At 42.5% G+C, this 22,936-nt stretch overlaps 1 protein-coding gene across 1 annotated transcript in view; it reads left to right on the plus strand.

Annotated features, from left to right (window-relative positions):
- Nucleotides 1–22,936, plus strand: part of KDM7A (lysine demethylase 7A) — an 83,171-nt gene that overhangs the window by 53,590 nt on the left and 6,645 nt on the right. Inside the window, exons 9-19 of the mRNA XM_003134614.5 lie at nt 314–420; nt 3,056–3,147; nt 6,498–6,587; nt 12,673–12,882; nt 14,620–14,744; nt 14,935–15,089; nt 16,621–16,718; nt 17,493–17,641; nt 18,334–18,542; nt 20,359–20,444; nt 22,407–22,680. Of these exons, the coding sequence (XP_003134662.1) occupies nt 314–420; nt 3,056–3,147; nt 6,498–6,587; nt 12,673–12,882; nt 14,620–14,744; nt 14,935–15,089; nt 16,621–16,718; nt 17,493–17,641; nt 18,334–18,542; nt 20,359–20,444; nt 22,407–22,680 (1,595 nt within the window). The remainder of the gene's footprint in view (nt 1–313; nt 421–3,055; nt 3,148–6,497; nt 6,588–12,672; nt 12,883–14,619; nt 14,745–14,934; nt 15,090–16,620; nt 16,719–17,492; nt 17,642–18,333; nt 18,543–20,358; nt 20,445–22,406; nt 22,681–22,936) is intronic.

Consider the following 22,936-nt stretch of genomic DNA (forward strand, 5'->3'; position numbering starts at 1 on the left):
GTTGGCAGTGTTGCTGTATTTATTGTGGTGGAACCCTTGTAAAATTCTTTCTGGTAAAACCAGGATACAGATCCCAAGGTGTGCTCTTTTTGAAGCCCAGTGTACATTCTTCAGTGTGCTGTCAAATTCGTTAAGGTCAGACCTGAATAAGGCCACAGCTCAGTCTCAGCCGCATGTGACGTTGTTAAGCAGTGCACAGGGCTTGGCTGGCCTCGGCCGTGGCTGCTTATTTTATTCCCCTTAAGCTGGTTGCTTCCATTTCACTTTGAACTGCTCATATGAATAAAAATTTCTTCAATTTTTATTGATTTAGGTGTTATGAGATGGAAAAAAGGCTAAAAACACCAGACCTTTTCAAATTCCCTTTCTTTGAAGCCATATGCTGGTTTGTAGCCAAAAACTTGCTGGAAACCCTAAAAGGTAATAAATGATCTGTACATTTTATTGTTTCATTTGATGGATGATGTTTGTAAATTCAGTGAAAGCCACTGATAGAAATAGAGGCCCTTTTAAAAATACAGTGTGGCTCTTGTTTCTATTTTGTTTTTTAAGTGCATGATTTTCCTGTCAAGAATCTTTTTAGCACCTTTTTTTTTTTTTTTTTTTTTTTTGGTGGGGTATTCCTTTAAACTTGAAAGCTACCTTTTTAATGTGGAATTTCATATTTTGGTGTTTTATCTTTTTGGTTTAATAATCTTTGAGAAGTCAAGTTGGAGATTCAATTTTACTTCTACTTTCACCCTTTTTTTTTTTTTTTTGCTTTTCTTGCACTTGTGCCCATGAGAATACAGTCCTTCTGGTTTCTCTGTTGTCCAACTTCCTAGTCAGTTTGCCAATAGTGCTACTGTTATAATTAACTCCCAGAAGAAGAGATATAAACAGATTAAACAGCAAACCTATTCTGAACATTTGAGGTTACACAAGAAGAAAAGGTAAAATGAGAACAGCCAGTAACTCATTTCCCAGGAGAGCATGCACAGAGTTAAATGATAACACTCACTTAATGGTTTCTTTCCTTAAAAAAAGGGGGAGGAGTTCCCATCATGGCGCAGCGAAAACAAATCTGACTAGGAACCATGATGTTGCGGGTTCGATCCCTGGCCTCGCTCAGTGGGTTAAGGATCCAGCGTTGCCGTGAGCTGTGGTTTAGTTCGCAGACGTGGCTCAGATCTGGCATTGCTGTGGCTGTGGTGTAGGCTGGCAGCTGTAGCTCCGATTTGACCCCTCGCCTGGGAACCTTTGTGTGCCACAGGTGCGGCCCTAAAAAGACAAAATCACCAAAAAAAAAAGGCGGGGGGGTGGGGTGGGGTGGGTAAGCTCATTCTCTTTGGAAAGCAGGAGCACTCGCAGCGCATCCCACACCTTGCAGCACCGTGGAGAAGTAGTCTCAGCAGTGGTGCAGCTGAGTGCGATGGATGAGGCGCAGGGCTTTCTGCACAAGCCCAGTTTCTGCTCCGGAAATGCTTCCTTAGCCCAAATTCCTGACTCATTCCGTGTTTTCAGGTATTTTTCTTTACTGCGGGAATGTCACAGTGGACCCATAGAGTTCCCATATGTGACTTTTAGGAAAACACTAGCCAGTAAAGTTCATAGTCTCTTATTCAAATAGAAGCCTAGGAAAACAGGGACACTAATAAAAATGCTTGGAAATGTCCTTGTTTTCTGGACCCAATTACTAAACCCTCGAGATAAGAGATTGGCAATTCAATACTCAGAAAGTTGAGAGAATTTTTTCCACCTCTCTCTTTTCACTAATACAGACAGGTATGTACACACACGCACACACCCGGAGTAATGCTTTTTCCTGAAGGTCTAAGAGGGGCTCATCAATCAATTTTTTAGAACAAATTAAAAATTTATCTGAAAGACAAAATCTTGCTATTCCTCTTGCAGCCACAAGCAGCAGACTAATTGATTAGTCTTGGAATAACAGTTTAGCCTTTGGTTTTTCAGGCCATTGAGAGTTCAGAGATATTGAGGTCTGATTGAAAACATGACCCTATACATTAAACACTTTACTGTGAAAGGATATCTGTAGGTCAAGTTTTAAAGTGTCTTCGTTTCATCAGCTGTATCAGTGTAGGATACCTGGCAATATTAGTGAGTCGGTCCAGTCACAGTAAGGCTCGAGCCAAATGGCCATCATTGTAGCAGGAATGGTGGTCTTGGTACCTCCCTGCATTATGTCGTTCTTTTATTCCTGGCCTTTTAACTTTCTGTTGCAGCCTCTTATTTGCCAGCTCAGACTGTTAAAAGGCTTCTGCAGTGAGTTAAATGAGTGTGGAGTATGTGAAACTCTTAACTGTGTTTAGTGTCAGGAATAATAAAACAGTGAACCAGTTTTGGATTTATGTAAGTAAATTAACCACTGAGCAGAAGTGAAAAGCAGAATCTTCTGCTTTTGTTTCACCTCACCTGAATTTTAGACCACATCTATTTTGTATGAGTTTTGGATAATTTGGTTTTAAAACTCAGGCAAGATGTGTGTGTATGTGTTTTTGCATTTACAATAATGTAATCATATATCAGACCCATAGTCAAGTGTATATAGATCACACACCACATACACAAACAGTCCCGTGCAGTTAAGGAATCACATTATTGCAGGTCAGCTCCACCCAAGGTAAGAAATCGGCCTTGCCGGTGCCTGAGAGAGACCCAGTTAGTTTTCCCCTGGCACCCCCTCCTTCCCCTCTAGAGGGAACCTCATCCTGACTTTTGCGATAATCTTTTTCTTCAGTTTTATCCTTCATGTCACTAAAATAGTTGAATTTTGCCCGTTTTTAGACTTTATATTTGTTGATTCCTGCTGAGGCTCTTTTATGACCTGTCTTTTACTTCAGCATTATGTTCGTGAGCTTTATTTTAACTGGAGCATTTAGTAGAAGCACATTTAATGTAATTTTATTTGTCTTTCTTGCCTTTTCAGTTGACTGTTTCTTATTTCACTTTTTTCCCTTTTCTATTAGCTCGTTTGGTATTTGGTGGTTTCTCAGAACCTAAAGGTTAATCCCTTTATCACGGAATACTAACGCCTTCCCCCGCCTTCCCACAGAGCTGAGAGAAGATGGTTTCCAGCCACAGACTTACCTAGTACAGGGAGTGAAAGCGCTGCACACTGCTTTAAAATTGTGGATGAAAAAGGAAGTAAGTCGTTATCTTTGGTGAAATAATTGTTAATTTTTATGCGGCAGGGTCAGTAAAACGGAGTGGTTATGCTCTTTGGGCAGTACTTGTGAGCGGGAGCCGTAGAGGGAATGGAAAGCGTGTTTGGGTACAACCCACATTTTATCCCACAGTGTAGGCCCATGTGGTTTTTGTTGATATTTGTGAGAATCAAGTACCTAGGTGTTTCTTTAATGTCGAAAAGGAAGCGCATTTGATTATATCTAGGGTACTGACTAAGAAATGACACGTAGACTTAGAGTAATAATAAATAACTTGGAGCTCTCCTGGTGTGCTCACCAACGTGCTTAGTCCTTATATTCATAAACTCATTTACTCGTAAAGCAGTAACATGTATGAGGTTGGGGAGCTGTTGTTATCGCCTTTTGCATATGGGGAAGTTAAGGTTCTAGAGTTTTTAGTGTTTGCCCAAGACAACTTTCTGGAGCTAGGACTAAAGCTAGGTCTCTGTGTTTGCCAGGCCTATAGGCTCTTACCCCTCTGCTTAGTCTGCAAGTAAGAATGAAGGAAAAGAGAGGTCACAGTTCAAGCATGAGCTTTCCATTTCCCCTAAAATGAGGCCTCATTTGCATTTGAATCCCACCGCCTCTAAGAGGTCGTCCCAGATCTCATTTGGAATTAGTGTATCCTTTCCTTTTGCCTTCATAGCATAGTTCTTGCGCCAGTGGACTTATAAGTAAATGCCTGTGCAGTGATGTGTCTGTGTCCTCTTGCCTAGATTTTTGAGCTCTTGAAAAACAGGGACGTCCTCATCTTTATTTCCTTCCTGGAACTTTGCACACAATGCTTTTAATAAGTGATAACTGTGTGAGCTGATGAAAATACATTTCCATGCTAATTTCTTTTTTTTTATTTCTTTTGAAATAAAAATCCTGCTCTTAAGAGATACTGGGCAATGGTAGTTAATAAATAGGTTACTCTTCCAATAGTTTTATGCTCCCTTTCACCTTATTACCCTGCCTGCATACCCACTAGAGCAACATGCTGCGGGAGCTTTCAGGAAAGTAAAAAGGGTGTCTTCCAGTGGCAGAGATGTCATCATCTAAATGACAGACAAATAGATTACAAAAGGATATAGTTTATAACAAGATAAAAACAAAATAAAGGCTATGTTGCAAAATCTGTGTAATCCTTTTCCTGCTGAAGGCTTTAGACAAGCTGTTCTCAAGCTTGTGTGTTTATCAAAAGGCCTTAGAGCTTTCAAAAAATGAACTCCCTGCATTTTTCCTGAGAGATTCTGACTTCTAAATCTGGAGTAGGATCTGAACCTCTGTTTTTAAACAAATTTTGTAGGTGATTTTGACGCAAAGTAAAATGCATCAGTAGGTACCGTTAATTTATTACATTTGAAGTGCACTTTTACAAGCATAATGTTTGCATTTAACTGTTAACCTTGCTCTAAGACGCAGCTTAGCATAGTGGTTAAGAGTGTGGACTCTGGAGTCAGATGTTGGGATTCAGGTCTTAGCTATGCTATTGCAGACCACTAACCTCTATGCTTCCGTTCCCTCAGTTGTATAATAGAGTCACAGTAGTAGTGTTGAAAGGACTGACGAGGTAACGCTCGTAAAGTACTCAACTCTGTCTTGCCCAGCACATGGTTAGCACTTAATGTTACTGTTGTTGTTAGTTTGTTTTGAAAAACTAAGCTAAAACCAAGGAGAGGATGTAAAGCAGAAGTAATAATTAGTGTGTTAACTGTCTAAAAAGTCAGAATGTTCTTAGGAGTTCCACTGTGGCTCAGTGGTAACGAACCCGCCTACTAACCATGAGGATGTGGGTTCCGTCTCTAGTAACTACAGGAACGTAATGCCTTTGTTAAAAACACCTGGTCGGCAGAGCTTTTGTCTGATTTTGGAGAGGGTGGAGGGAGATGCTCTTCTCATGTTTCTCCTATTTCTCACAGGGTAGGTTTCATTTTGCCCTAAAGAAAACCTATCTTGGGAGTTCCCACTGTGGCTCAATGGCTTAAGGGCCCGACATAGTGTCTGTGAGGATAAGGGTTCGATCTCTGGCCTTGCTCAGAGGGTTAAGGATCTGGCGTCGCCGTGAGCTGTGGTGTAGGTTGCAGACGTGGCTCAGATCTGACGTTTGCTCTGACTGTGGCGTAGGCCAGCAGCTGCAGCTCCGATGAGACCCCTGGCCTGGGAACTTCCATATGACATGGGTGGCCTTAAAAAGCAAAAAATGATAGGAAATGAAATGAAATTTTTTAAAAAGTCAAACTGTTCTTCGATATAGAGATTAATATTAGCAGCAGTTTGCAGTTCAGTAGATATGGCAACTCACCAATTCTTTCCATTTGATGGGCTCTTTTTCCTATTTTGCTTTTGATATTAAAAGAAAAACTTTATGAATTAGACTGCCCATGAGAAGTTAGAATGATTTAATTGTTTATGTTCCCCTTTACAAATTCTTTTTTTTTTTTTTTTTTTTTTTTTGCCTTTTCTAGGGCCACTCCCACAGCATATGGAGGTTCCCAGGCTAGGGGTCTAATCAGAGCTGTAGCTGCTGGCCTACGCCAGAGCCATAGCAACTCGGGATCTGCGCTGCATCTGCGATCTACACCACAGCTCATGGCAATGCCAGATCCTTAACCCACTGAGCAAGGCTAGGGATCGAACCTGAAACCTCATAGTTCCTATTTGGATTTGGTAACCACCGTGCCATGACAGGAACTCCTCTTTTTGTTTTTGTTTTTATTTTTATTTTTTGTCTTTTTGTTTTTTTCTAGGGCTGCACCTGAGGCATATGGATTTCCCAGGCTATGGGTTGAATCGGAGCTGTAGCTGCCAGCCTACGCCACAGCCACAGCAACTTGAGATCCAAGCTGCGTCTGCAACCTACACCCCAGCTCACAGCAACACCGGATCCTTAACCCACTGAGTGTGGCCAGGGATCAAACCTGCATCCTCATGGATGCTAGGCAAATTCGTTTCCGCTGAGCCATGATGGGAACCCCCCCTTTACAAATTCTTATGTATTATAAATTAAATTTAAGGCTTCTTTAATTTCTTTACTAATTATATTAGTATTTAGAATTACAGTTGGCTTTACAGAGTACAAGGTTACTATTCCATACAGAGCAAAACTCACAGTAAGACAAATCCATCTTTAACTCAAGGTAAGAGGATTTTATAAGTTAATAAGGATCTCCTCAGAAAGTATTAAACCTTCTAAACATGAGGTCTGAGACCTGGCTCATTGGTATTTGGCTTTGTCTTAAATCTAGAGAACGTGAAAATGAATAAATTAGTTTTTACATCTTCAAATGTAAATAACTTGTCTTATCTTTGTTAATCCAAATACAGCTTGTATCTGAACATGCCTTTGAAATTCCAGACAATGTTAGACCTGGACATCTTATTAAAGAACTCTCTAAAGTGATTCGAGCAGTAGAGGTAAGACTATCATCTAAACACTTGGCTACCATCTGCATTCAATTGAGAAGTGGTTGGATCTGTCACCACACTGCAAATAGCTGAAAGACCTTAAACACTCTTAGAAACAGTGAGTGAGCTGTGCCTTGGAAGGAGTCTCAGGTTTGCAGACTTCCAAAGTCCTACAGAGAGCTCTAGAGAGTTGCGTCGTAATGAGGTCATATGAAGCACTTACCAGGTTACTTCATGTTCTTGAGGTTGCTGCACAAATAAAAAAAAATACAGAATAAACAAAACTTTCAGATCTCATTCATTTCTAAAGTACAGAGATGAATACACCCTAAGATATTAGAGAAAGAGAAGCTGTAAGGTAAGAGGTGGGTGAAGCCGGATTGGAAAGAGGGATGATGTAGAGTGGGGCGAGGGATCCACCTGACGGAAAATACTACAGCAACTGCCCTTTGATAAAGGCCCACTGCCTCTGAGATTAGGTGTTTTCATGTACTAAATAGGAGCTGTTCTAGTTGTTCAAGGAAGGGTTTTGTTTTGTTTTGTTTTGTTTAAGGGCTGAACCTGCAGCACATGGAGGTTCCCAGGTTAGGGGTCCAGTCGGAGCTACAGCGGCTGGCCTACACCACGGCCACAGCAGCGCTGGATCTGAGCCACGTCCTCAGCTTACACCACACCTCACGGCAACACCAGATCCTTAACTCACTGATTGCGGCTGGGGATCGAACCCTCATCCTCATGGATCCTAGTCGGGTTCATTAACCGCTGAGCCACGAAGGGAACTCCAGGAAGGGGGTTTTAATTAAAGTATTTCTTCAGGAAGGTGGTTCTGTTAGTGTTTAGCTTCAACTGAAAGGAAATTAAATGGAGGAATGGAGGCTCCCTGAATATTTAACAGCTTAGTTTAAGGCTGTGTTTGGAAAATGTAAAGAGGTATAAATCTAAGAGATGTTAAAATGTTGGGTTTAACATCCTTGGATAGAGGAGTTCATATAATTCTCCATATGTTCAGATATGGGAGGAAATAATTTTCTATTTTTGAAGAGTTGCATATAAATGGATTTTTTTTTTTTTTTTTTTTTTTTTTGTCTTTTGTCTTTTTTGTTGTTGTTGTTGTTGCTATCTCTTGGGCCGCTTCCGCGGCATATGGAGGTTCCCAGGCTAGGGGTTGAATCGGAGCTGTAGCCACCAGCCTACGCCAGAGCCACAGCAACGTGGGATCCGAGCCGCGTCTGCAACCTACACCACAGCTCACGGCAACGCCGGATCGTTAACCCACTGAGCAAGGGCAGGGACCGAACCCACGACCCCATGGTTCCTAGTCGGATTCGTTAACCACTGCGCCACGACGGGAACTCCTAAATGGATATTTAAATCATATTTAATCTTAAATATGTTTGTAAATGTTTAAGTACATAAACATCATATACAATAACACCCAAAACTAAGAATAAACTCAGAAGGAAAGGTGTGAGTCTATATGAAAAAAAACTATAAACTTGTACTAAGAAAAATAAAACTATATTGAAAACTATATTGAAGAAATGAGAGTGTCATTTCTGAAATATGTCAATTCCAAATTAGTATTACAAATTGAAAATGGTAAAATATACCTGGAAGAATAATTGGACAAAAATAGTCAACTAGGTATTTTTTTAAATTAGAAGGTAGTGAATATAGAATGCAGCAAAATGGCAGTAGAAAAATGTACCAGAGGAGTTCTCTTGGGGTACAACAGGTGAAAAATCCAGTGTGGCCACTGCAACAGCTCAAAGCTGTGGCTCGGTTTCGGTCCTTGGCCTGGGAACTTTTACATGCTGCAGGTGCAGCCAAAAAAAAATTGTACAAAGAAAATATAAATAGGAATTTCGCTAAAGAAGAGAGAGAAATGACCAATCCAATAAAAATACGAAAAATATTCTCAATATGTGAAAAATATTCAACCACATTTGCCAAATAATTTATGATTTTAAATGATTGTTTATCAAATTGGCAAAAATAAAAAAATAAATAAAAAATAAAATTGGCTGGTAGGAAGAGTAAAGGCATATCCCCTGACCTAACATTACGTGAATAAAGTAAATAAGAGGATTCTAACTAAACCTGGTAGATTGACCATATTATTACCACCCTCACCTCCTGGAACCAAAATGAGAGTAAAAGAATAGAAATGAGTTCCCTTGAAAACAAAGAGAATAATAGAGATTTTGGAAGCTGAAAAGCAAATGTACAAGTGGTAACTGACAGGTCAGAGAGAGCTGGAATCTGTGTGTGCAGTGGGAGAAAACCAGAAGCAGATCTTATGTGTACAGTAAAACCTTCAAGAAGCTCAGCAGTCAGAGACACTAGGACCCTCTAAATAGGAGAGGGGAGGTGGAATTGAGAGCAGGGTTGATTAAAGATCTCATTAAGAAATAGGGAGTTCCCATTGTGCTCAGCAGTAAAGAACCCAACTAGTATCCATGAGGATGCAGGTTTGATCCCTGGCCTCGCTCAGCAGGTTAAGGACCCAGTGTTGCCGTGAGCTGTGGTGTAGGTTGCAAATGCAGCTCAGATCCGTTGTTGCTCTGGCTGTGGCATTGGCCGGCAGCTTCAGCTCCGATTCAACCCCTAGCCTGGGAACTTCCGTATGCCTTGGGTGTGGCCCTAAAAAGAAAAAAAAGACAAAAAGAGAAAGAAAATACCTTCAAAACCCTGCCTCAACACGTGCAGGAAACTGGAGATTTAGATTTTTGAGAAGTTGACCTTGAGACTGGCTTTTGGAACACTGAACCCAGCTGAGAAAACAAGAGGGCTAAGTGGCAGTCTACATAGTGAATGATTCTTCTTCCACGTGGCTCCCCAAACAGTGGCAGTCTGGCCTGGACCTTCCAGGCTGAGAAGAAGATCCACTGAAACTAACAATTTGAAACCTTCACGTGGAGCAGAACAACCCAGATTCCTACAGTTAAACCTGTCAGCTCTCAAAGCTCCACTTGCATGGCGCTCCCAGTTAGCTTTTTCCTTTCTGTATACAGTGACGTGCACAGGTGTCATCAGTGTACAGTTGAGTTTTAACAAAAGTATATACCTGTGTAACCCTTACTCCAATTGAGATATGAATCATTTTCATCACCCTGGAAGGTCATTTCATGTCCTCTTCTTTGACTACGCTAAGCTACCTCTGACCTCTCCTGCTCTCATCAGAGATTAATTTTGCATATTTTGAACTTTAAATCTCCCATGTTTCCTTTCTCAGGAAACTCTTAGAGGATGTGCTGAGAGGGGGTAAAGCAAAAAAGGAGGAGCCCTGGAATTCATCTTCCAACAAATACGGAGTACCTGCTGTGTGCCGTGTACCATCAGGAGTGGGCATAGAGCAGTGAACAAAACAGAGGCCCTGCCCTCATGGAGCTTAGTAGCAAGAGGCTGGCCATAAATATTTTAATGTCGCAGTAACCAAGTGCTATAAAGAAGAATAAAGGAGAGGAAAAGGATAGGGAGTGGCAGCCAGAGATGGTGGTAGGGGTTGTAGTTTTATGTGGCGGAGTGGGAGCCGATGGGGAAAGGTCTTTGATGTCATGTGCAGGCCCAGAGAGCAGCTAGTCCAGGATGGATGAGGAGAATGAAAGGCTTTATGTTGGTTATTCATCCGAAATTCAAATTTAACTAAGCATCTTGTACTTAGCAAGCATTCCTGTCTAGGAGATCTGTCTCCAAAGAAAAATTGATTCAAATTGATAAATTACTTAATATGTTTGAATGTTACATTCCTCTAATGGGGAATTTGGGGAATCAATTAATGATAAATACACAGGAAACAAAGCAGATGGAAATGAGAAAATTGCAAATCCAAGGGACAGTCAGAGGATGTAAAAGGAAATGTAATAGTTACGTTACGTGGCCCTGGGTTGTAAATTTCATTGAGTCCAGTTTAAATATTGAAGGAAGAGAAAATAAATGTACACTTAGGAGAGGCATGTAAGGATTAATACTTCATTTGCATAGTAAGCATTCAGTAATACCTGAAGCTGAAAAACCAAGAAATAACAGTTTAAATGTGTTCTTTAGATATCTGGAGGCAAATAACGGAAACAACAATAACAATGACGAAAAACAGCTACAAGGGTTGAAAGTCCTGGGTACATACTCAAAAGAATTGAAAGCAGGGTGCATGCGCATGTTCATAGCACTTCGTAGCAGCATTATTCACAGCATTGAAAAGGTGGGAGCAACCCGAGTGTCCATAGATGAATGGATAAACAAAAATGAGGTATATATGTGCAGTGGAATATTATTCAGCATAAAAAGGAAATTCTGACACATGCTACAATGTGAATGAACCTTGAAGATATGTTAAGTGAGATCAGCCAGCCACAAAGGAACAAATATTGTATGATCCTGGTTACATGTAGTTCGTAGAGGAGCAGATGCAGAGAGAAAGTTGAATGGCGAGTTGCCTGGGGCTGAGGAGCAGTTGGGAGTTACTGTTGAAACATCTGAGTTTGAGGTTAAAAAGTTCTGGAAATGGGAGGTCCTGTTGTGGCTCAGTGGGTTAAGGGCCCAATGTTATCTCTGTGACAATGTGGGTTAAGGCTCCGGCGTTGCCATAGTTGTGGCACAGGCCTCAGCTGAAGCTGCAGTTTGACCCCTGGCCCGGGAATCGTCCATATGCCACAGGTGCAGCCATTAAAAAAAAAAGTTCCGGAGTTTCCATCGTGGTGCAGCGGAAATGAATCCAACTAGGAACCTGCGGTTGTGGATTCGATCCCTGGCCTCGCTCAGTGGGTTAAGGATCCGGCGTTGCCATGAGCTGTGGCGTAGGTTGCAGACATGGCTCAGATCTGGCGTTGCTGTGGCTGTGGTGTAGGCCGGCAGCTACAGCTCCGAGTAGACCCCTGGCCTGTGAACCTCCATGTGCCTTGGGTGTGGCCCTGAAAAGACAAAAAGACAAAAACAGAAAGTTCTGGTGATAAATGGTGGTGATGGTAAGACAACAATGCAAAGTGTGCTTAATTCCACTGAACTATACACTTTAAAATGGTAAATTACATGCGTGTTACTGCATATATTATGTGGTACAAAATTATGTATATGTTACTACAGTTTTTAAAAACTTGCAAGTTGTTACCTCTGGAGAAAGAGAATCAGACGGGGAAGAGTAGATTGCACTTCATAATATTTTTGATAGAGTTTTAATTTTTAAAACTACATAGGGAGTTCCTGCTATGGCACAATGAGCCAAGGATTCGGCATTGCCACAGCTGTGGTGTCGGTCACAGCTGCGGCTCAGATTCATCCTCTGGCCTGGGAATTTCCATGTGCCAAAGGTGTGGCCAAAAAAAAAAAAAACCAAAAAAACCAAACTACGTAGGAGTTCCCAGTGGCTCGGTGGGTTAAGATTACAGCTGTGTCGTGTGTTGGATTCCTAGCTGAGGAACTTCTGCATGCTACGGGTACAAAATAATAATAAAAATAAAAGTGCATAGATGTATGACTTGGGTTTAAAAGCTCTCGTGGATGTATGCAGGTATGTGTGTGAAAGCATGGTCATGATGGGGAAGAACGGGGAGCAGCCTGAGTAGCTCCCCTAAGTGTTAGATCCATAAATTACGTCACACCTCTCCAGTAGCCTGCTACACAGCCTTTAAAATGATACCGAAAACCGAGGAAATATGTTCACAGTATATTACATGGGGAGAGAGGGGGAAAAGGTCTCAGCAAAGCTGTTCAAGTGTTTAAATTTTATTTTATTGGAATATACTTGACTTACCAAGTTGTGTTAATTTCAGGCATACAGCACAGTAAATCAGTTGTGCAGATACATGTGTGCATTCCTTTTCAGATTCTTTTCCCCGCAGCGCTGAGTCAGTTTCCCCGTGCTGTGCTGTGCTGTGGGTCCCCGTCCCCGTTACCCGTCTATATAGAGTAGTGTGCACATATCGGCCCCAACCCCATAATTTACCCTCCCCGCTGTTCAAGTTTTATGATTTCGTCTTTTTTGTTTATATGATTAAACAGAAATTTTTTTGTTTTCTAAAATGTTTTTATGGCTGATTATTTAGTCAGGTATATATGTGGTCTTATCATAAAAATACCCTGAATTTAATTCTTAAAGGAGGAAAACGGCAAACCAGTTAAATCTCAGGGAATTCCTACTGTATGTCCAGTTTCACGGTCCTCGAGTGAAGCAGCTTCACCCCACCATTCCCGACGAAGGATGAGGAGGCTTCGGGATCATAACGTCCGGACCCCTTCGAACCTCGACATCCTGGAGCTCCACACGCGGGAGGTGCTCCGAAGACTGGAGATGTGCCCGTGGGAAGAGGCAAGCCTCCGTTTCATGCTTCCACAGAGGCGCGGGTGTTTCTCAGGGGCCTTCGGAAGGGTGATAGAAAGAGTTGGACAATCTCGTTATCTAACCTTTGCTTAGCCTCGTAGGGTCCGAAGCTCTTCTAGCATCGGGGGCATGCTTCAGCTTTCTGGGCTTCACTGTAGTAGGACAAACAGATCGCCTCTGTTTGCTAACATGTATTTTATTTTATTTCATTTCATTATTTTTAGGGCCACACCTGTGGCTCATGGGAGTTCCCAGGCTTAGGGGTCATATCAGAGCTGTGGCCACTGGCCTACGCCACAGCCACAGCAACGTGGGATCCGAGCCTTGTCTGCGACCTACACCACAGCTCACAGCAACATTGGATCCTTAATCCACTGAGCGAGGCCAGGGATGGAGCCCGCATCCCAGATTCATTTCGGCTGCACCACAACGGGAACCCTGCTGACATGTTTATTTATTGTTTGCCACGTGCTCTTCTGGGCTCTGGGGAAGATTCCAGAGTGAGCAAAACTTAATTGCCTGCCCTCATGTAGCTTCCATCCTAGCTCAAGTTGGAAAGATCAAAGCTGGAGATACATATTATTAAAAAAATATAATTTCGGATAACAAATTTTAATGAAGGAAGCCAAAACAATAGAGCAGGAGAATATAGGGGCTGGGTGGCTGACTGCTTTAGCTCAGCTGGTCAGGGAGCTCTCGGGTGTGCATTTTAACTGACACTTAGCAGAAGAGGTCAGGTGGGCACACGGATTTGAGGTAAAGGATTGTAGGTGGAGGGAAGAGCACGCGCAGAAGGCCTTTTCCTGAGCCAGCGGCATCAGCGTGGCTGACTGAGACCAGAGCCTGGTAAAGGAAACCCAGTATAGTTTGAGAAACGCCGCCTAATGGACAAAGGGTGAGAAGGGGTGGGCGGTAATGAGCTCAGTGTAAGGAAAACATGCTGGGGAGAGTCATCTCATCCATCATTTTACATCCTAAGTAGGGATAAGTTAAAGTGAGTAAGACAGCAGTATCTCCGAATTGACATAGTTAAAGAAGTTGTATAGAGATGAAAACTTCCTTAAGTATTTTATATTTTATATAATTGTGTTTATACTGTTTTAAGCTTTCGTTGTTGTGAACCTCTTTAAACCCTTAGGCATGTGGGAGAAAATTTAGCTTACTATAAAAGGTGTGGTGTATTATTAAAGAAAATTATTACCACGAAAAGGAAGTATTCTTTATGTCTTAAAAACCAGCTACTGTTGTGCCTTTATGTCACCCGGTAGCCTTTGTTCCTGGCGGTGACCTGCTGAGAGTGCCCAGTGGGAAGCCTAGAGATTAGGTCAGGCGTAGGGGGCCTGGGAAGGACCCAACAGCTAGCACTTCAGCGGGAAGAACAAAGCAAAGAGAATCCAGGTCCATGAAGGCAGTATTTCTAGCTTCTCACTTTTTTTGCAAGAGTGAAATGTCATTGACCTCACTCGATACACATTTTACATTCTGCTTTGTAGAGTGTGTTTTGTGGTTACTGGCCCTACAGAAAGATGAACCATATTCACGCTTTGCTTTTGGGATCCGTTTTGTTTTCATGCCACACCGCTGCCAAGGCCCCAGCCTCGGAGGTTGCCTGCACTCTTTAGGACACAGGGCTGCCAGGGGAGGCGGCGGTATTGTATTCCCAGACGTGTCAAGCAGGTATATTTGAGGGTGGAGGTTAAGTCAGTCCTGTTTTTATATTTTCAGGACATTTTGAGCTCTAAACTGAATGGAAAATTCAACAAACACCTGCAGCCGTCTTCCACGGTTCCTGAATGGAGAGCGAAGGATAACGATCTACGATTACTGCTGACGAATGGAAGGATAATTAAGTACGTGACGGCGACCAGATACCAACCAGATGAGCTTTCAGTGGATCCCTCTAGTCATTCAGTCCCTCGTCCAGACCATTGTACACCTGCCTGAAATGTGGGGACAGCGTCTCAGTTCTCTCTGCTTTATACTAACTGGCCACATGGTTGCACTGTCTTCTGACCTAATTGTTTTTCTCTTTATACACAGGGATGAGAGACAGCCCTTTGCAGATCAAAGTCTTTATGCAGCAGACAGTGAAAATGAAGAGGATAAGAGAAGGACGAAAAAGGCAAAAGTGAAGATCGAAGAGAGTTCAGGAATAGACGGGCTGGAGAATGAAGCATCTCGAAAGCCGCTTAACAGTATGTTTGTGCTAATGGTCATTTTAGAGGTCTCTTCATTACTCATGTGCTAAGGATTGCTAGCTTTCAGGTTCTTAAGTTTGTAGTGGGATTAAAAATTTTCTGTCCCTGATAGACTTTTGAGAAATCCGAAGTGTTTCTGAGTAGTCTCCCCATCAGGGAAATGCTGAATGTGACTGCCAGCTGAGGCGTGGCATCCAGGGAAGGTGTCACCGGTTAGTGACACCCTTGTCTCATGACAGTTTTTTACAAGTCACATGAAAGCTCATGCATTTTATGGGCCTCTACTCCAGATCATAAAGCAGTTGCAAGTTTAATGCAATTTCGAAGATAATTTTAGCTAACATGCCTGTGGTTTTCAGAATTAGGAGACGTATGTAACTGGCTGATCTGAAGCTGTTCATGCATTGCTTTATGTGATTGACTTGTCTTCTGTTGACAAGAACCAAAGCCTCTACTTGGTTATTAACTGGTTATCAGCAGCGTGATGAATGGTAACACCTCCTCCTCAAGATCTTTCTTCTTTAAATGAAGTCTTCATTTTCTCAACATTCTTCAGGGTCTTCCTACATTCGTCTATCTTAAAACATAGTTGGATATTTCAGTACTTGATTAGTAAATGTTCTAGATAATTGACGTTATCTAATCCACATCCCGAACACCTCAGTTTCTGCGAAATCCGGTTAAATTTGATAATGTGTAGTCGGTGACTGTGCATTTGTTTACATGCCACAGGAGAGGCAGCTAATCAGTAGAATTCATCAAACAGTGGCCCTTGGGGAGGGCCTCAGGGAAGAGAAAGTCACTGGTGAATCCTGGTTTACAAGCATGTGAATTCATTGTCTACTGGAATGCATGTCTGGCTTAGGAAAGTTTTTTGGTTTTGTTTTCTGTTGACAAAAATAACACAAGGGAAAGTGAGAAGCATCTTGTAGCTAATTTTGGTGTTAGGGTTTTTTTTTTTTTTCTGGAAAGAAATATAAGTCAATTCATCCATATAATATAGAACCTTATTCAATAAATACCACAGATGGGAGTTCTCCCGTCGTGGCGCAGCGGAAACGAATCCAGCTAGGAACCATGAGGTTGTGGGTTCGATCCCTGGCCTCCATCAGTGGGTTAAGGATCCAGCGTTGCTGTGAGCTGTGGTGTAGGTCGCAGAGGAAGCTCGGATCTGGCGTTGCTGTGGCTCTGGCATAGGCTGGCGGCTACAGCTCCGATTAGAGCCCTAGCCTGGGAACCTCCATGTACTGCGGGTGTGGCCCTAAAAAGACACACACACAAAAAAATAAATAAATGAAAGTTAAAATAAACAAATACCACGATGTTTTGAGAATACACTTCAGTCTGTATCTTGGTCAGTTAGTGAGAAAGTCCTTGAGGGAAGAACAAAATGAAGATGATGAAAATAGTGAGAAAGGACAGAGCAGGCTCGGTTGAGACGTCGCTCTCAAAGTTGGACAGGCTGTGGATGGCATTTTGTTCAAATTCTAGTAACTCTTTCTTTTTCTGTCATCATTTCCCTTCTCAGGGTTTTTAACAAGTGTGAAATCGGAACTCAGGAATCGACCATCGGAATACTCTGATATTTCTGATTCAGAAGACTCTGGACCTGATTGCACTGCACTGGTATGCCTGCAACCCTATGACTTACTCCAAATTTGATGGAAGGATGAAGGGCTGCTTCCCCTACCCAAGAGGAGAGTGAAGAGCAGCTCGCCCAAAGCCCGCCTCTCTGTCCTTTGCTGTGCAGGGCCTTCCCTGCAGCGGTGATTAGACACACACACCTCATCATGGGACTTGTAACTGCAATACTGTAATTCCTGAGAGAAAACACACAGTACAGCTTTTTCTTTTGAGGGGCTGCCCCCAAGCATATGGAAGTTCCTGGGCCCAGGGGTCCAATCAGAGCTGCAGCTGCCAACCTACACCACAGCCACAGCAACCCAGGATCTGAGCCACATCTGCCACCTACACCCCAGCTCACGGCAACTCCAGATCCTTAACCCACTGAGCAAGGCCAGGGATCGAACCCACATCCTCACAGACCTCACATCCTCATAAACCATGTTGGGTCTTGAACCTGCTGAGCCACAGCGGAAACTCCCAGGACAGGTTTTCTTTAAGGCAAAATGAAACCTACCCTATGAGAAATAGGAGAAACATGAGAAGAGCATCTCCCTCCACCCTCTCCAAAATCAGACAAAAGCTCTGTCGACCGGGTGTTTTTACGTAAGGCATTACGTTCCTGTAGTTACTAGAGATTTGTACTTTTTCAATTACAGAAATAATTCCATGGTGATGGGGATTGTCACTTTGCCGAGATGGATAGGTGTTTGGGGTTCTTTTGTACAGACTTACTCAGATTTCTTATGTAGATTTGTCTCCATTTCATTGTTTCAGAAAAATAATTTTACCACTGAAGAGTCTGAAAGTTCAGGTGATGAAAAGAAACAAGAAATAACATCAAACTTTAAGGAAGAATCTAATATGATGAGAAACTTCCTTCAAAAGAGCCAGAAGCCATCTAGAAGCGAAATTCCAGTCAAAAGGTAGGCATGCTGATAGTAGTAGTCTTATTTATTTATTTTTTTGGTCATTTGTCTTTTCAGGGCCGCACCCTCAGCACATGGAAATTCGAAGGCCAGGGGTCTAATTGGAGCTACAGCTGCCGGCCTACACCACAGCCACAGCAACGCCAGACCCGAGCCGCATCTGTGATCTACCCCACAGCTCATGGCAACGCCAGATCCTTAACTCACGGAGCATGGCCAGGGATTGAACCCGCAAACTCATGGTCCCTAGTCGATTCATTTCCGCTGTGCCATGATGGGAACTCCTTTTTTTTTCAGTAGTGGTCTTTTTTTGCCATTTCTTGGGCTGCTCCCACGGCATATGGAGGTTCCCAGGCTAGGGGTCTAATCGGAGCTATAGCCACCGGCCCACACCACAGCCATAGCAACGCCAGACCCGAGCCGCATCTGTGATCTACCCCACAGCTCATGGCAACGCCAGATCCTTAACCCACTGAGCAAGGCCAGGGATCGAACCCGCAACCTCATAGTTCCTAGTCAGATTCGTTAACCACTGCACCACGATGGGAACGCCTAGTAGTAGTCTTATTATATTGTGATATGAATGCTAGGAAAATGCTTGTTCTTGGGTTTGGAGTGGGGGTTAAACTTTACCAAAAATTTCATCAGAATAAAAATGTTTTTGTCTTTTTCGCTGCTCTGCCCTTTAGGGAATGTCCTACCTCGACGAGCACAGAGGAAGAAGCTATTCAGGGCATGCTGTCTATGGCAGGGTTGCACTATTCCACGTGTTTACAGAGGCAGATACAAAGCACAGACTGTGATGGTGACAGACGCTCTCTCCAGGATCCCAGCAGCTGCCACAGCAGGAACCATGAGGTCAGGCAGTTGTATCGCTATGATAAGCCGGTGGAATGTGGTAAGAAACTTAAATTATTGGTCTCTAAAAAATAACGTATAGGAGTTCCCGTCGTGGCTCAGTGGTTAACGAACCCGACTAGGAACCATGAGGTTGCGGGTTCGATCCCTGGCCTCACTCAGTGAGTTAAGGATTCGGTGTTGCCATGAGCTGTGGTGTAGGTCACAGATGCGGCTCAGATTTGGTGTCGCTGTGGCTGCGGTGTTGCTGTGGCTGTGGTGTAGGCCTGCAGCTACAGCTCCAATTCGACCCCTAGCCTTGGAGCCTCTATATGCCACAGGTGCGGCCCTAGAAAAAGGCAAAAAGACAAAAAAACTGTTTGTTGCACATCTTTAGTTGGAAATGTTAAGCATGTTGGCTGAAAAATACATGAGGTTGACAGATCTAAGATGCAAGTATAAGAACTCAAATGTAAATTAATGGATTAAGGGTCGTGTTCACTGGTACAATTCTGCCATTACTGTTGCAAGACAGTTTTATTTCCCTTTCATTAGTTTATCAGAGTGGAGGGAATGTTTTGGTGTCTTCGTTAGTGTACTGACTCTGAGCAGTCAACTCTTTTTCCTTTTACGGAGGGGAAAGCAAGTCTTGAACTGTTTCTCCTTGAGGATGTTGTCTCCCCTATTTGAAAAGGAAGTATTAGTAAAGAGAGAGGACCCAGGGGCAATATCAGTGATGCCACATAGGGTCTTCTCTCTCTCTCTGCCTTTAGGAAAAACTTTTGTTTCCCAGAAAGTCTGAGGAGGACCGCAGAGAAGATAATACTGCATTAAAACTGCAGCTTGTTGTAGAAATTGTTTTTTGTTTTTTGTTTTTGATTTTTTTTTTTAGGGCCACATCTTTGGCATATGGAAGTTCCCAGGCTAGGGGTCTAATCAGAGCTCCAGCTGCCAGCTGCACCACAGCCACAAAGGATCTGAGCGCATCTGCGACCTACACCACAACTCACGGCAATGCGTGGTCCCTAATCTACTGAGCAAGGCCAGAGATCGAACCTGCATCCTCATGGATACTGGTCGGATTTGTTTCCATTGTGCCGCAGTGGAAACTCCTGTTGTAGAAATTGTGTTCATTCCCATCTAGCTGTGTCAACTAAGTACCAGGAGCGTCACTGAATTCTTGAAACAATATTTTGGGCATATATACTATAACTTAACAGATGAAGGACAAAAGACTTAGGGGCGTTAACTTGTCCATCCTTACATAGCATTCAGTGGTGTTTTTTGAACCCAAAACTGGACCATCTGATCTCAAAATGCTTGCTCATTGTATAAGCGGGAGCTGAGCTTTAAAGAGGTTAAATAACATGCCTAAAGATGCATTGGTAATGGAAGAACTCAAATTCAAATCTGAGTTTGTCTTTCCATTCTACCATTCTATCTCCCTATAATCTCTTTGGTTCCTTGAAAAGAAAGCTATGGAAATGCTGCCAAATTCAGGTAAATATATGCCTTTATTCTATGTGGAAAAACATACTATTTTTAGAGAAAGTGTATTGCACTTGGTTTTAATCTACAACAGATGGCCATAGAATTTGACCCTAGATCCTCACAGCATCTGGCACAAAAACCTGTTGTATAAAGACAGTCTTTGGGAGAATTGAAAGGATTAACATGTTAGGTTTGTAGACTGGTGGCTGTTTTGTTTTTGAAAGGGAAAGGAGTAAAGTGAAAGTCTATGAATAAATATTTAAAGAGCATATTCAGTTTTAAATAAAATGTCAACATAAATTTGCTTTCAGTTATAAGCATTAGGCTAACTTTGTTCTTTATGATGAAGTTTGTTTGGAGATAACTTAATTAAAACTTCTCTTTAGGATATCATGTCAAGACTGAAGATCAAGACTTGAGGAGTTCTTCTTGGATTAAGCAGTTTGATACAACTTCCAGATTTAATCTTCAGGTATAGTCGAGGTTTGAAACATTAAGTTGGGGTTGTCATTAGCTCTGATTTTGCTTTCTTGTTTTCTAAACTGCAACCAGTAATAAACCACAAGATCTGGAAAGCTTAGAAATTACAATTAAATGGACATTTGAACAGCTGTCCATTTTTATCTGATACAATGACTGATACAGGGCTTATGGATGGAATGTGATTTGGAAAAGAGCAGTTTATTTAAGAAAGCAGTTTAAAAACTCTTGGCTGCCAACACCTTTAGGTTATGTTTGGCTAGAAAGAAACACGACAGGGGAAGAAAAGTATGATGAGGATTTCTTGTTTGTTGAACATTTGTAGGTACTGAATTTCTTTGAGAATATGATGACAGTTATACTTCTCTTTCCAGAAAAATGGTCATTATAAATGTGACTTTTGCTTGCATTTTCTCATGGTTTGTGGTCCCCCCGCCCCCGCCGCCCCAACTATCCACTGATGCCGGATTAAGAGCCTCTGCTCTAAGCGAAGACACTTGATGTCTTAAGATCCGGATATGGGTGCTTATACCAAACAAAATGAACCCCACATATCTTTTTAAAAAACCCAGACTTTGCCAGTACCACCATACAGGGAAGGTAATAAGGTCTTTGGCTGCAAACCTTGGAAAATGGCCTCCAAGAAAGGACAGAATTCTCGGGAGCTAGAGTGCAGTGCCCAGGCCGCCTCACCCCTGCACACTCTGAGTAGCAGAATTCGGGTGGTTTTTGTTTCTCCATTCAGCTTCTCTGTATTTTCTAAATACTTATCAGTTGCTTTTACAGTAAGAAAAAGAGCCAAGTTATTTCTTTAGGCAAAGTTTTGTGAGTACCGGTTCTTTTAATGGAGTCAAAGAGTCAGAGGTCCAGTAAGAAATCCCTTAACTCTTCAGGATTCTTGTACTCAGTGGGTGATTCTATAGTGCCTCACTGGTCATAAAATTTATGGCTCATTAACATTACAGAATTTGGTATTAAAAGTCAGCTATTATTTAAATCTAACTTGTTTTCGTAATTGTCTTTGACAATAAAGAAGTAGAGGAGAGACGATGAGCAGGATGCTCTTAGAGGAAGTCGATTTTCCTTTGCCTGTAATCTAGGGAGGTATTAGAAAGGCGTGTCCAATCCTGCCGCTGTTTCTTCATGCTCAGGCATATTTGTAAGACTATTTGAAAGCAAGTCTGTGTTCCATGCTGATTTTAAAACTTATTTGACCATTACAGAATCAGAAATTCACTTCAATACACACAAACACTCTTAAAACTAGTTTCATGAAACATCACATCTGCAGTGTGTTCTTTTATCTTTTCCTTTCTCTTTAATTCTGGTCAGGACCCTCTCCATTTTATTTAAGACCCACCAATCCATAGCATTGTTTGTTCGGGTTTTTTTTTTTCTTGACAGTTCACTTGATAATCTTAAAGGACTGAAGGAATAATTATTAGAGAAAAACCAGACTTGGGGCTCAGAATCTAGGGATTTTTTTTTTATTTTTTATTTTTTTTTTAGCAAGCAACTTAAATATAGTAGAGATGAACCTTACACAAGTTAGGTTCTGAAAAAAGGCAGTATGTGACACCCTGAGAAATATGGGAACCGAGACGCGCTGAGTGGTGGGGATGTGGCCTGTTCGTGCCATGGCCCAGCGTGGCACGTGCTGCTGAGTTCTGGGTGGCTTGTTGAAGGTATTCATTCTGTCTGTCTATAACGTTTTCTTTTCAACTTAAGTTGTGAGGCATCTTCAAGACGCGAGTCTTTCAGAGCTATTAGGTTTTGAAACGAGGTGACCCTCAGGAGGGGGTGGCCTTCTGTGGCTACTGCATGTTAAGAAAACCCAAGGACAATCATCTGTCTCTTCTGTCTCTTGAATGGTTAATGCATAGAGAGTTTAAATACCTTACTTATCTTAAAGAAACCCTGAAAATTCAACGTTATTTCCTCCCTTCTTTTTTAGGATCTAAGGAGAGGTCAGAAATGCATCAAAAAGGAAGTTTCATCAGAAATCAGTCAGAAAGTCCAAAGTAGGAATTCTGTGGACAGCAGTGGCTCCAGCCCTCAGAGTGGAAAGTACACGCAGAGCTCGAGCTTGCTGTCGGGGGTGTGCCAGATGAGTAATGGCACTGTGAGCCCGGAAGGGCCTGTTGGGGAAACCTCCTTTTCAGTGCCCCTTCATCCCACCAAGAGACCTGCATCAAATCCACCACCGATCAGCAACCAGGCAACAAAAGGTAACTTTTACACGCATAGGTTAAGTGTGTTTCTGTGCGTGTGGGTGACAGGAGCGGTTTAGGTAGACTTGGTCTCTGCGCTCCTGTTGCTGCCAGCCTGCTGCATTGCAGCTGGCACGGTGACAGCGGTGTGCACAGGTGACTATGGGGACAGAGAAGAAGGATACCCGTGTCACCGCTGAGGAGCCGGAGGGGCTTTTTGGAGGAAGGAGGTCGATCCTGGTACCGGCGATGATGTGTGCTGTCGAGAGTGCTG

Source organism: Sus scrofa, chromosome 18, assembly GCF_054392235.1.
Source record: "Sus scrofa isolate SSC_HxYL_T2T_F1_AM1 chromosome 18, Sscrofa_HxYL_maternal_Yorkshire_Landrace_v2.0, whole genome shotgun sequence".
Classification (NCBI taxonomy): domain Eukaryota; kingdom Metazoa; phylum Chordata; class Mammalia; order Artiodactyla; family Suidae; genus Sus; species Sus scrofa.